Here is an 11,359-nt window from a genome sequence, read left to right as displayed (position 1 = left end):
TCTGAAAATATATTTTTTGCTCTTTTCAAATTTTTCGAGTGGTGTATATATGTTCACTTCTTAAGGACTTTTGATCACCTTATTTCTGCTGTAATCTACAAGAAATATGCAATTTACGCTAGGCATTTCCTTAGGTGATCGCATTTCAAAACCGCACGGTATAGGAAAGACTAGCATACCGTGCGTGCGTCTCGGCGTGACACCCTGACCACTCCAGGCAGCGCGATTCGCAATAGCAAACCGTGACGTGCCTACCGTTTTTATCCGCCTTGTCTCGTTCGGACTCGCGCCAAACAAGAGCGATGAGCTGTGCGATAGGAAATTTGTCGATCAGTTTATGCTGATCGGGCGAACGGGTTGCATCTGCGGTGGAATTTGTTGTCCGCTTGGAAAACGGTTCGCTTGAAACGGTGTCGGTATTGGGCAAACAGAAGTTCGTTAGTTTCGCTTGCCTTCATATGCCGCCGGCGGCCGAGTGCGTGAGGGAGAAGTGACAAAATAAAAGGTTGGATTCGATTGTTGAACCGATTGCGTGAAATTGTTTCGACTACTCGGCGATAATTATTTGTCGCACTGAGCACTGGCACGTATGGTTTTCGGTGTTTGGGTAATTATACATTAGATGTGTTTGCTAATTTTTTTTGCCGGATATAAGCTAATAATATAGTATTAAACTGTGATTAGTTTTTTTGTTGGCCAAGTTTAAATCAAAACAGTGAATGATATGTTTGTTTTTGTTTTTAGTGCGGGACAGGGATAAAAATAAACTAAAAGTCATTTTTGGTCAATTTGAAATTAATATCTTTCCGTGTCGTTCCATTACGGTGTGTTTCACGGGGAAGTTTTTTTATTAGTATAATATACTGAATTATGATGTTCAGTATGTCTGGTTTGCAGCATATTCAACGCATTTATACCGCGGCTATTGATAGGTGCAAGTGGTGGTGACATGGGAAGCATAACTTCGTAACCTGTGGTTTTAGATAAACTTCATGGATAAAGACTTGGTAATAGATGCTAGTATGACTGTATGAGAGGCTCAGGAACTTTCTTGAATATCCGTCCATATATAACAATCGCAAGGTTTTCAAGTTTATCGGCCAAATTTCATGCTCTTCTTCAGTCATTTTAGAGATATGACATGACGGCGCACGATTATGCTTTAATCTGTGGAAGTACTTGTTTCTTCAAAATATTTATGTAGGCTCCAGTGATCGTCGAATTACCCGCATTGAGAAAAACTGGTGGCATTTGAAATCGCTCCGACTGAATGTTATGAACTTGAATTTCACGTTTTTTGGAAATTCTCCAATCTTTTGCGGCTTGAATATGCTACTGGATTTAACCCATTATAAGGCCTAGAGTTTGGGGCTATTAATGAATGTTATATTAATAGAAACACAGTTCTTTCACTTAGTTTAGAATATATTTACATTCATTTCGCAATTAAAAATGTTTTGAAAATATACTACTAAGGCCGTTAAAAACGTCAGTCTTCGTGTTGTTTGATGTATTTCCAACGAGATTGGTGCAAATATAGAGACAAATCGAGCTGGATCAGCGATTCGGAAAGAAATTTAGGTGGGTTACTGGTTATTATCTGATTTAATAACCCCTGGATTCTGAGGATAAGTTGAAAAATAAGACCAGTTTACAGACGTTCATTTATTCATTTTATTTTTTTTCTTTGCAATTTTTACCACTCATAAACCAAATTTTTTGGATTAAAAATAGTTGTTTTTACAAATATGCATCACCAACTTATAGGGTCTAGAGTATTTTTTCAAAATCGACCTAATTTTATGGTCCAAAAGCCAATTTGACAAGAAGAGTTGCCTGACTCCCAACAAGTAGATTTTATAAGATTGGAACACTTCTCACTTCATATTCCTGCGTGTTGGACGAAACGAAAATTGTGAATTGAATTTACTGAGAATAAAAAGGTTTTCAAGCTGCATACAAATATTTTCACTTAAATATTACAACTAGCGCAAATTTCATGTTTTCTAGAACACAGGAAACTTTTTGCCCAGCATAGTAATAAGGGAACAGTTCCAGATTTTACTCGGGTCTGATGGTTCAGAGGAGAAGGTTTTGGTTTCATAAGCCCCTCATCGTGTGTTCGAGCAACCCTACAAGGAGGATTCTTGGTGATCAGCACTAATACCGCAATTGCCCTGTAGATTTGAGAATTGTCTGCAAAGTCTGTCAAACCAGAAGGTTAAGTTTCGCTACGGAATGTAGTACAAAGGCTTTGCTTTGCTTACAGTCTTTTAGTAAAAGTGCAAACATTAAGGATCAAGAGTGTCATGAACCCCAACTTGTTACTAGTCCTAATAAGGTACTACGAATAGAGGTGTGCGCCGATGCATTTTTAATCGGCGGCGGCGTAAGCGACATATTTGGCCGGCTGCGGCGGCGTTGGCGGCGTCACGCTGTTGGACCCTATCGGCGGCGGCGCGCCGGCGTGACGAATATTGACGCCTATGTAACTAAAAAAAATTCTTGGCAGTACAATTCCTTTCCCAAATTTTCAGTTTATCTTGTAACAGAATTTGCAGCACATACAAACAGACGTTACAGCTTGAAGAAAATTCTAAAAAAAAATAATAGCATACGATGTACTACCGACATCTGTTTTTTTCAACTGAAGCTCCAAAAGTGCACACCCTGCTTGCCAAATGCAAGATAATAAATGAAAGGTGGAACTATTTTTACAGTTGTAAAATTTGAAGAACGAAATTGGATAATTGTCGATGTCGCATACTACGACTTCGTATGAAATAATGATTGCGATGGACAAATTTGAAGAATTGAAGAAGTAACGACTGTATTTCAATGACACTTTAAAAATTATTTAGTGTTCTATATTTGGGAAATTAAGCAACGGTAAAACAGTTTTTGTTTTGTTTGAGGAAATTAATTCTTGTTGTCGTTTCAATGTTTTTTGTTTCTATTTAGTCTTCTTCACCGTCGCTCTTTTAGAATCCAGCATTACTGCGCAAAAATGTCATTTTTAATGATCGTGTAAGGTAGACACATTATTTATTTTCCAGGCTGACGTGTACTTTTACTTCTTGTAAGCACAAAATCCGGCGATTCCGTGGCACTACATTTTCTTTCAACGTAAGATTTGCTTCTATCTTGAGCGCAAAGTATGCTCGATGTATTGGAATCATACAGATCTACACCCTAACGAAACCTAAATATACAGTTACTATCATTCATAATAATTCCATGACTTGATGTTTTAGCTCCTGTGGAGATGAAACTGATCACTAAATAAGCCTGATTGAAAATGGTCTGAGCGTATCTCTTGTTTTCGTAGCACCTGCACCCCTCTCATTTCTCCAGCAGTTCCGGGGACCAACAAATTCTAATCCATTGCATACATCTAGTTAGATTCGACGCACCGAATCAATTAAATTACTAACATCCTATTATGTGCTTACTGGCCGATCGCCATCGTGGTTGTAACTTAAGAAATGATTGTGAACAACTTCCGCCTTGGGCACTTCGACAAGAATGAATTTCACATTTCCGGCCCATTTTGTTTGCTTTGGTTTGCATGAGATTAAAAAGACGGTAACGTTTTCGGGTGGGTGCGGAAACTAAGTAACGCATTTAGCTCTGTGCCAAATTCTCTTCACTAACACCACGCTCGCTGATATGGCGCATTTTTTGTAATTTAAATCGACCGTTTTTTCACGAATGATGAAAATTCATCTCGTGTTACGTCTTATTTGTCTGTGATAGCGGGCTGATGCAACTGACACTGAAAATCTTTCCTGGGTGGGGCTAGATCACACGATGAATAATTTATTGCCCGTATCATCTGCAGATAGACTTTCGTGCATATTTTTAAAGCAGCAATATAATTACTCTCACGTTAAACTGCATGGGGGACAGCAAATAAACAAACCGAACATCTTATGCATAATCCTAGAGAGGGAGTTGAATGTTGTTTTTGTTAGCCACCCGAACAACCAAACTATGGTAGATGCGGTGAGAGCATATTTTCGTGTGACAAAATTATTTTGCTGTGAGTATTTGGGGGTAAAATTCGCAATATGAGACCAGAAATCTTACCGTCTGCATCGCCACATCAGTACACCAGCATTGCGAAAAGTCAAGATCACTCTGCCCAACTATTCTTCGAGAATTTTTTTTAAAATAGGTCACTAGTCAATCAATGATAAATAAACCTCGTATTGAAAATAATTTTTGTGTTTTCACAAAACTAGTTCACGTAAAAAAGCTGGCATTATACTCAAATGTTTAGTTGGTGGTTGTGTTTGAATATGTTTAATATTTTTATGATTCTAGTTCATAACTTGAGGATACATTGATTTGTATTAACTTTATTGACTAAAAAAGTCAAGAATTGAACGATTTTCGTAAATTCTCGTCGTGTTATCGTGATATATTAGTCTTGAGCTTACCGTCGGATTTTTTACACAGAGTCACGTGTCTTATAGTTTTCTTAATTATTTCACGGACATGAATTGTGGCTAGGTAATGTATTTTTGGTGCTCAGCGCAGTTTCATTTAATACCGAACATTACACTGAATCTTAACAAAAGAATAACAGGGTTAAAGGTCCTAGTAGTTTCCTCCTTGTATCTAATGCTCGCGCCTATGAGACTGGTTGCTAGCAGTTGTACGCAATAGCTCACATAGAAATTTCAAAACCAAAGAGCAGAGCAAAGAATCCATTAATAACAGTCTGCGTTCCTTGTAATTGTTTGCGTGTATTAAGATTATGTGTAAAAATAAATTACTTCATGAACTATATCATGAACAGTTCACGAGCTCGACTGGTGAATCGTGTCTAGTACACAGCTCGACTGTCATGAATCGGTTAAAAAATCGATGAATAATAAACTACGTTCCAGTGAAATTGATTACGTGCAAAGATTAATATCAGGCACATAATCGTAAATTTCATTAACTATATCGTGAAAGTGGAAGTATTTTTTTGAATTTGTGGACCATTCCACGCGCACGAATGGTGAATTGTAAGTTATATGCTTGCAACTATAACCAGTTGACGAAGCAAGAATAGATCCATGAATTATATTCCGAGTGTCGTGTAATGATTTTCGACAAAATATCAAGACTGTTAATTTTGTGAACTAATGCACAACCTATAAAAATCGATATGTGATATATCATGAATCAGTTAATGTCGTATATTCGGACCATAGACAATGTTCCTAGATTTGTGGATAAAATTATGAGTCAACAATTTTCGAGTTCGCGAATTGTCGGCGTGAGAAAAAGGCGTTGGCGGCGCGCCGCCGGTCTACCTTTCGGCGTCGGCGTTTGTTAAAATTTACCGGCGGCGGCGGCGTGGCGCGGCGGCGCACAGGTCTATGCTCTATCCAACCAATGTCGTAGATACAGGTCTGGCAAAGATGGCACTTTGGTATTCGTAAGATGAATCTTACATGAGTGGTGTGAGTGATCAAAGTATAAATCGACTTGCTTTCGTCATAGCGTCGTTCCTCGCCCATTGAATCGTGTGATCGCTATGAAGTCGACCCGTTGTGCTTCTGGATTGTTTACATATTTTTGGTTGCCAACACTAGCAAACCGTGTGTTCTGCCACACCTATATATACCTCATTGCTATCCAACAGCTTCAAATGGGTAGGGAGATAATAGGCTTGTTCCAGTACCAGGAGAAACTGGAAGTAATCCGGAGCAAACAGGGAGAAAATCGTTCCTGTATTATCTTCTTTTCTTTTTCACCTTCTGGTAGCAAATCGGAGTGAAAAGGAGCAACAATTTTTTGCTCCGGAGCAACAGAAAGTGACTTCCGTGTACTGGAACAAACCTAATATGAACAGGGTGAAAATACTCATTACTAGGGTTGCCACCTACGGTGAGGCTTTCACTCGGAGATTTTTACCGACCTTGGATAGGCTTTCATATAATCTCGAGTACACGTCGAAACCTCACCATCCTTGCTGAGTTTAAATGAGACAAGTATAAACACTTAGTGCTTTGTTTTAGCAAAACAAAATGCACACTACAGTTCTGAGCATTTCTCATTAAACTGTAATTTTTTCGCGTTTGTAAACCGTTTTGTCGATTTATAAAAGTATGAGATTTCAACTTCCCGGCTAACGACGAAAAATCCAAAAGCAACGACCATTCTCGCTGTGGACGATCAGCCGACTAAGGATTGCTCTCTGTCACAGCTAACAGGGGAAGTAGAGTGTAGCAAGCAGTAAGGTGGCAAAGTCTGGGAAGCATACTGCGATGCCTTCCGGAATTTTTGCTGGGCTTGTTGCGAAATCGTTCAACACGGGTCCAACGTTGGACGTACGTTGAACGGTTATTTGGACCTCGTCCAACGTTGGTCCAACGATCGTCGTTCATTAGATGATTTTGAAACCAAGCGTCCTTAGGGGGTACGTTTAATTTTTCATGGTGCAAGTTGTTGAAATCAACTAATCATCAGGAGCTGAAATATTCTGACGTCAAACAAAAACCGCTTATTATCTTGTCTTGTTGTAGGTCCTTGAGTGAAGTGAATTGACTTGTCATACTCATATGTACTTGTCAAGTGAGAGCCTAACAAACAAACCACCAAACAGGAGCCAAAGATTGGAGAACGTTGATTGGTATTTTTCCTGGCCTTTCATTCCGTTCGTGGGTAATATTGTCAACACACATACGAGATGTTTATTTATTTTAGTTTTTATATGCATTCCGTAAAATGCTTTGACGTATAAAGTTAAAATATCATTAAACAACCATTCCTCGGTTATTGGCGTTTTCACATTTACCTAATCATAATACCTATGACAATCGTAAACATTTGAAATCTAAATATAACTATCAATATATATCTACGTCAAATCAAGCATAGCAATCATACAGAACAATGACATAGGTTAAACTTAGGGCTGCTGCTGAACCAATTTGGAATTTACTCATGATTGGGTTTAAGGAAATCGTGACGCTGGCAACTAAAATGGATGCCATCGTGTCTGATTCATTTTATTTCATCGTCAAAATCAAAACATTGCATTAGCGCGCAAGACAAAATATTTTGTAACTTTAATGCCTTATTTCAGAATGCTTAAAAATTGTATCACTGTATTTAACCATGTTAGCACATTGCTAAACAATATACTTGTGTGCGTGCCATCCTCTATCAGTATATGTATTATTTTCTAGCCGCATACAGATGCTGTAACATAACCGAACCTTTGTTATGATTCTAGGATCGCTTCATCTTGAATGGCTCCGATAGGTGTTTCACTTGGAAATTAGACTAATGGTACTGAAGGGCTGCCTGGAAGTGTTGTCCTAATTGTCAAATATTGTGCTTTGGTTTATAATATCGATTGTTTGCTGCACTGACTTTTGTCATTTCTATCGAAATCACGCTTACATTGCATTAAGGGATCATTCATAAAATATGTAACGCTTTTAGGGGTGTGGGGAGGGGCTCCGAAAAATTGTGACATATGGGGAAGGGGGAGTAGACTACAACGTTACGTAATAGGGGAGAGGGGATAGAGAAATTTGTGACCATTTGTTACATGGGTTGGGGGAGTCAAATTTGGACAATCTTTGCGTTACGTAATTTATGAATGGTCATTTACGCTTATTTGTAATTGTAATACGTAACCTTTTCCTCTATGCAGGATATAATCGACGTTTTTAACCTTGGGAGTAGTACATCATACACAACGTGCAACCTAAAGAGACTAAGATTATAGTATGATCAATAACGGCCCTTCATGCAGGTCAATTTTGTATGGAGAACCAAAAAACCGGATACGTAATTGCATTACTACAGGGCAGTTGCATATCAAATGATATGCTGTTCCGTAATCGGATTTACAAAGATCACATGAATAATACTCAGCGCGCTGAATAGTAGTCATGTGATAATTGAGTTTGCAATGTCCAGTCGATGCCCTGACTAGAATACTGCAGTTGTGCTTGAAAAAATGCAACAAATTCTTTGACATTTTCGAAATCACATGCATGAAAGAGGCATTTCACGTGGATTTGTAATGCCATTTTTGTTAAAAGCTACGAAAACGGGGTTAAGTAGCTTTCCAACATAGAAGTTTCGTTTATGGAAATACGGTGCTAGAACCAAAGCTATGGAAGCTTTTCCTTCCTGCACTAGGCGTAATAAATTCATAGTTGATGTACGTTTATGCTGAAGATTAATTTGTGCTACTCTAACCATACTCGATTACAGCACTACACATTTCATCATCAGCGCTTGTTGTACAGCAACTAGAAGATACCAAACACATTGGCTTATAATCGCTTATAGCGAACCCCAAAATTGGTATTAGGGTCATGGCCATCATTTGAATACCACGATTTGCGAAAAAACATACGTCCACTGTGTCAGAGATTCGCTTAACACAGCAAGGGTAAGACCCACGACGAACCCTCGTGAAAAAAAAACAAGTAAAATTATGGGTTTTGTAGTTTTTATACCCAAAAATCGAACAACTTACTTAAAAGGTATATAAAATCAGCATTTTACAAGTAAATGATTCGGTAGGCTACTCTGCCTAAATAAGCAATATACGAAAAAAGTTTTGAGTGATCAACGTGACCCCGATCATTAGTCACCCCGGTTTACGGTACCGAGTTGATAATTTTCAGGCATACCTATTCTCATACAAATTAATTTATGGCGATTTCTGAAACTTTTTGAGAAAAAAAAATGCACAAAATTTATGCCATTAATGTTTTTTTTACTTACCTAAATAGATTATTTTCAACGCATCTGCAAAACGATGGTGAACTGGGCATCAAGCAGCACAACCGTCATCACCACGGTGACCAAACCGACTCCGAATGAAACATCTAAACCGGATACGATTACAACGATTACCACAAAATACCCCACGTTTCGAAACAGTTCCCTCAAAACGGTGTACCTCTGGCTGGCAGGAAAACGCCGAGATGATGGCGCCGAAGGTTTGTGGCGAATCCACGATTCGTTATACGATTTGACAGAATTCGTTGAGCGCCATCCCGGCGGTGCCGATTGGATTAGACTGACAAAGGTTGGTTCCGTTAACCATTGAACTAATTTAAACAGAACTCTTTTGCAATTTTAATTTTATAATTTCAGGGTACCGACATAACGGAAGCATTCGAAACTCAGCACATTCGAAACAAGGCTGAACTGTTGCTTCCCACGTTCAAAGTTCGTGCTGCTCAGAGCCCACGAAATGTTCGACTGACGTTCCATGAGCAAGGATTTTATAAAACTCTGAAACGACGGGTCAGTGAAAAACTGACTGAGCTTGACCATCGACCGGCGAAGATCTCGGAATTGATTCAGGATTCCTTGCTGGTCGCATCCTTTACGTTGGCATTTGCGGCAGTTAAATTGAATAGCTTTTTGCTGGCGGCAGTCTGTGGGCTGTTCCTTGCGTGGACATTAATTTGCGCACACAATTTCTTCCATCGAAAGGACAATTGGAGGATGCTGATTTTTAATGTGTCCTTTTTCAGTTACAGGTACAGTACATGTCTGCTTCGATTAAAAAAAATAACACATTCTGCACTACAGGGAATGGCGAATATCTCACGTGATTTCACATCATTTGTTCCCGAATTCCATGCTGGATCTGGAAATTTCTTTCTTCGAACCATTCCTGTGCTGGCTTCCACGTTCTCCGAGAAAAAATCTCGTCCAACGATTCGGATCTTGGATTTATGTACCGTTCGTATATACTGTTATGTTTTTCAATGAACTCGTGAAACGGTAGGGTTTTGAAATATTTTAAAATTCATGACATCGATTAACTTGCAATAAATTTTGTAGCGTGATCGAAACATTTTACACCAGGAAAAATATGTTCCATCTGGATGACTTGATAACTTTGATATTGCCCACTTTCATGTACGTCACGGGGTCGAGCAATTTGAAAACAGTACTGACCATGTGGATGTTTATCGTTCTGGTGGCAAGCTTCGTCTTTGGATTCATTGGTCTAAATGCGGCTCATCATCATCCGGAGATAGTCCACTCGGGCGATTTGATCCCGTAGGTTTTTTAATTTTTAAATATGTAATCGATATTTACCAATAATGGTTTTGTAGCACGGACATTGATTTTGGAATCTACCAAATTGCGACGGTCATCGATCGGTCTGACATTAAAGGTTCGCAGTTTCAGGTGCTAACCAGCTTCGGGCACCATTGTTTGCATCATCTGTTTCCGACAATGGATCACGGATTATTATCCCAGTTGTATCCGGTATTTTTCGAGACTTGCGCAGAATTCCAGTTAGAGTATCGAGAGTGCCCGTGGTGGCGGATGATCATTGGTCAGTATCAACAGTTGGCTCGAATCGATCCGATTACCTACGTACCGTCGAAGAAGTTCCTCTGAAGAGGAGGATGTCTTCCCGTAATCCGGATGAAACCCTGATATGTCTGTTCGGAGCGGTACGATATTGAAGTAAAATAGGCTGTGGCATTATATTGTTAGGACTTACGCGTAGAATTTGTTTTTAATTTCTTAATATTATCCAATACTTTATGTCGTTAAAATGTGTAAGCTCTGCCAAATATGTTTAGTGCAGTGTCAATAATTTATATTTTATAAAATCCTGTTTTAAACTGTTAGCAATTCCGAACAATTTTATTGAAGTTTCTCTTTCAGGCTCTCTCAGTCTCGGCAAGCAAAAATTAGTCATTTAGCCGAATTTTCATGACCCAAGAGTTTTGAGAAATACATTTTGTGTTAAAAAGAATGTAGATTAGAAGTATTAGTTTTTTTCCTGTCCACTTCATAAATAAAGGAGCGATAAACGCCTTTACTTGCGTGTTATTGATGTTCCAAAAAAAATATATGTTGATCTTAATACAAGCCGAATTGAAAAAAATATCTCCACTCAGCTGGGTCTTGGCTTGTGTATTTCCGGAACTGGGAAAAGTGGCGAATTTATTAGAAATTCCTCGGGACCTGACTGTGCAGTAATCAACGGTCACATAAATAACACACGAGCAAATAAGGTACGAGATATCGCTTATGACTTCACCAAGCAAAGAGTTTGACTTGTTGCGATAGTTTCACAAAAAGCTAGCGCGTCTACATACCCGACCGAACAGTTTAGATTGACGGCGTGATCACCGAACCGGGACTGCAATATGAAGACCCGTCGAAATACGGGAGTATCTGCTTCAAGGAACTCCCACTTCAACAGAATTTGGATTACAAGCAATTGTATTTAACGAAAATAACAAAATAAGACTAAAATTTATTTTCTATCAGATTTGCTTCGGCTGACCATCACCGAGCCTTTTTTATTTATTTCGTTTATTTGATAAGGCACGTTTGTGTTAGCCTAAAG

At 38.8% G+C, this 11,359-nt stretch overlaps 1 protein-coding gene across 2 annotated transcripts; it reads left to right on the top strand.

The window, feature by feature from the left end:
• The first annotated feature begins 353 nt into the window (after nucleotides 1-353).
• On the top strand, nucleotides 354-10,759 carry LOC131684665 (cytochrome b5-related protein-like). 2 transcript variants are annotated; one of them, XM_058967729.1, is made up of 6 exons: nucleotides 354-505; nucleotides 8,760-9,058; nucleotides 9,127-9,518; nucleotides 9,571-9,765; nucleotides 9,826-10,047; nucleotides 10,104-10,759. In XM_058967729.1, the coding sequence occupies exons 2-6, from the start codon at nucleotides 8,786-8,788 to the stop codon at nucleotides 10,393-10,395; spliced, it is 1,374 nt and encodes a 457-aa protein (XP_058823712.1). In that variant the 5' UTR covers nucleotides 354-505; nucleotides 8,760-8,785; the 3' UTR covers nucleotides 10,396-10,759. The 2 variants fall into 2 exon arrangements, with proteins under 2 accessions (XP_058823712.1, XP_058823711.1); XM_058967728.1 differs by having other exon boundaries at nucleotides 354-607.
• Nucleotides 10,760-11,359: the final 600 nt, after the last annotated feature.

The sequence above is a fragment of the Topomyia yanbarensis genome, chromosome 2 (assembly GCF_030247195.1).
Source record: "Topomyia yanbarensis strain Yona2022 chromosome 2, ASM3024719v1, whole genome shotgun sequence".
In the NCBI taxonomy this organism is placed as follows: Eukaryota; Metazoa; Arthropoda; class Insecta; order Diptera; family Culicidae; genus Topomyia; species Topomyia yanbarensis.
This window is presented reverse-complemented; position numbering and strand designations above follow the sequence as displayed.

What these genes read in the sequence shown, in the direction of transcription:
- LOC131684665 (XM_058967729.1), top strand. Translation starts at nt 8,786, where the DNA reads ATGGTGAACTGGGCATCAAGCAGCACAACCGTCATCACCACGGTGACC. An exon ending in GTGTCCTTTTTCAGTTACAG is followed by an intron (nt 9,519 to 9,570) that starts GTACAGTACATG and finishes TCTGCACTACAG; the next exon opens with GGAATGGCGAATATCTCACG. An exon ending in CACTCGGGCGATTTGATCCC is followed by an intron (nt 10,048 to 10,103) that starts GTAGGTTTTTTA and finishes ATGGTTTTGTAG; the next exon opens with CACGGACATTGATTTTGGAA.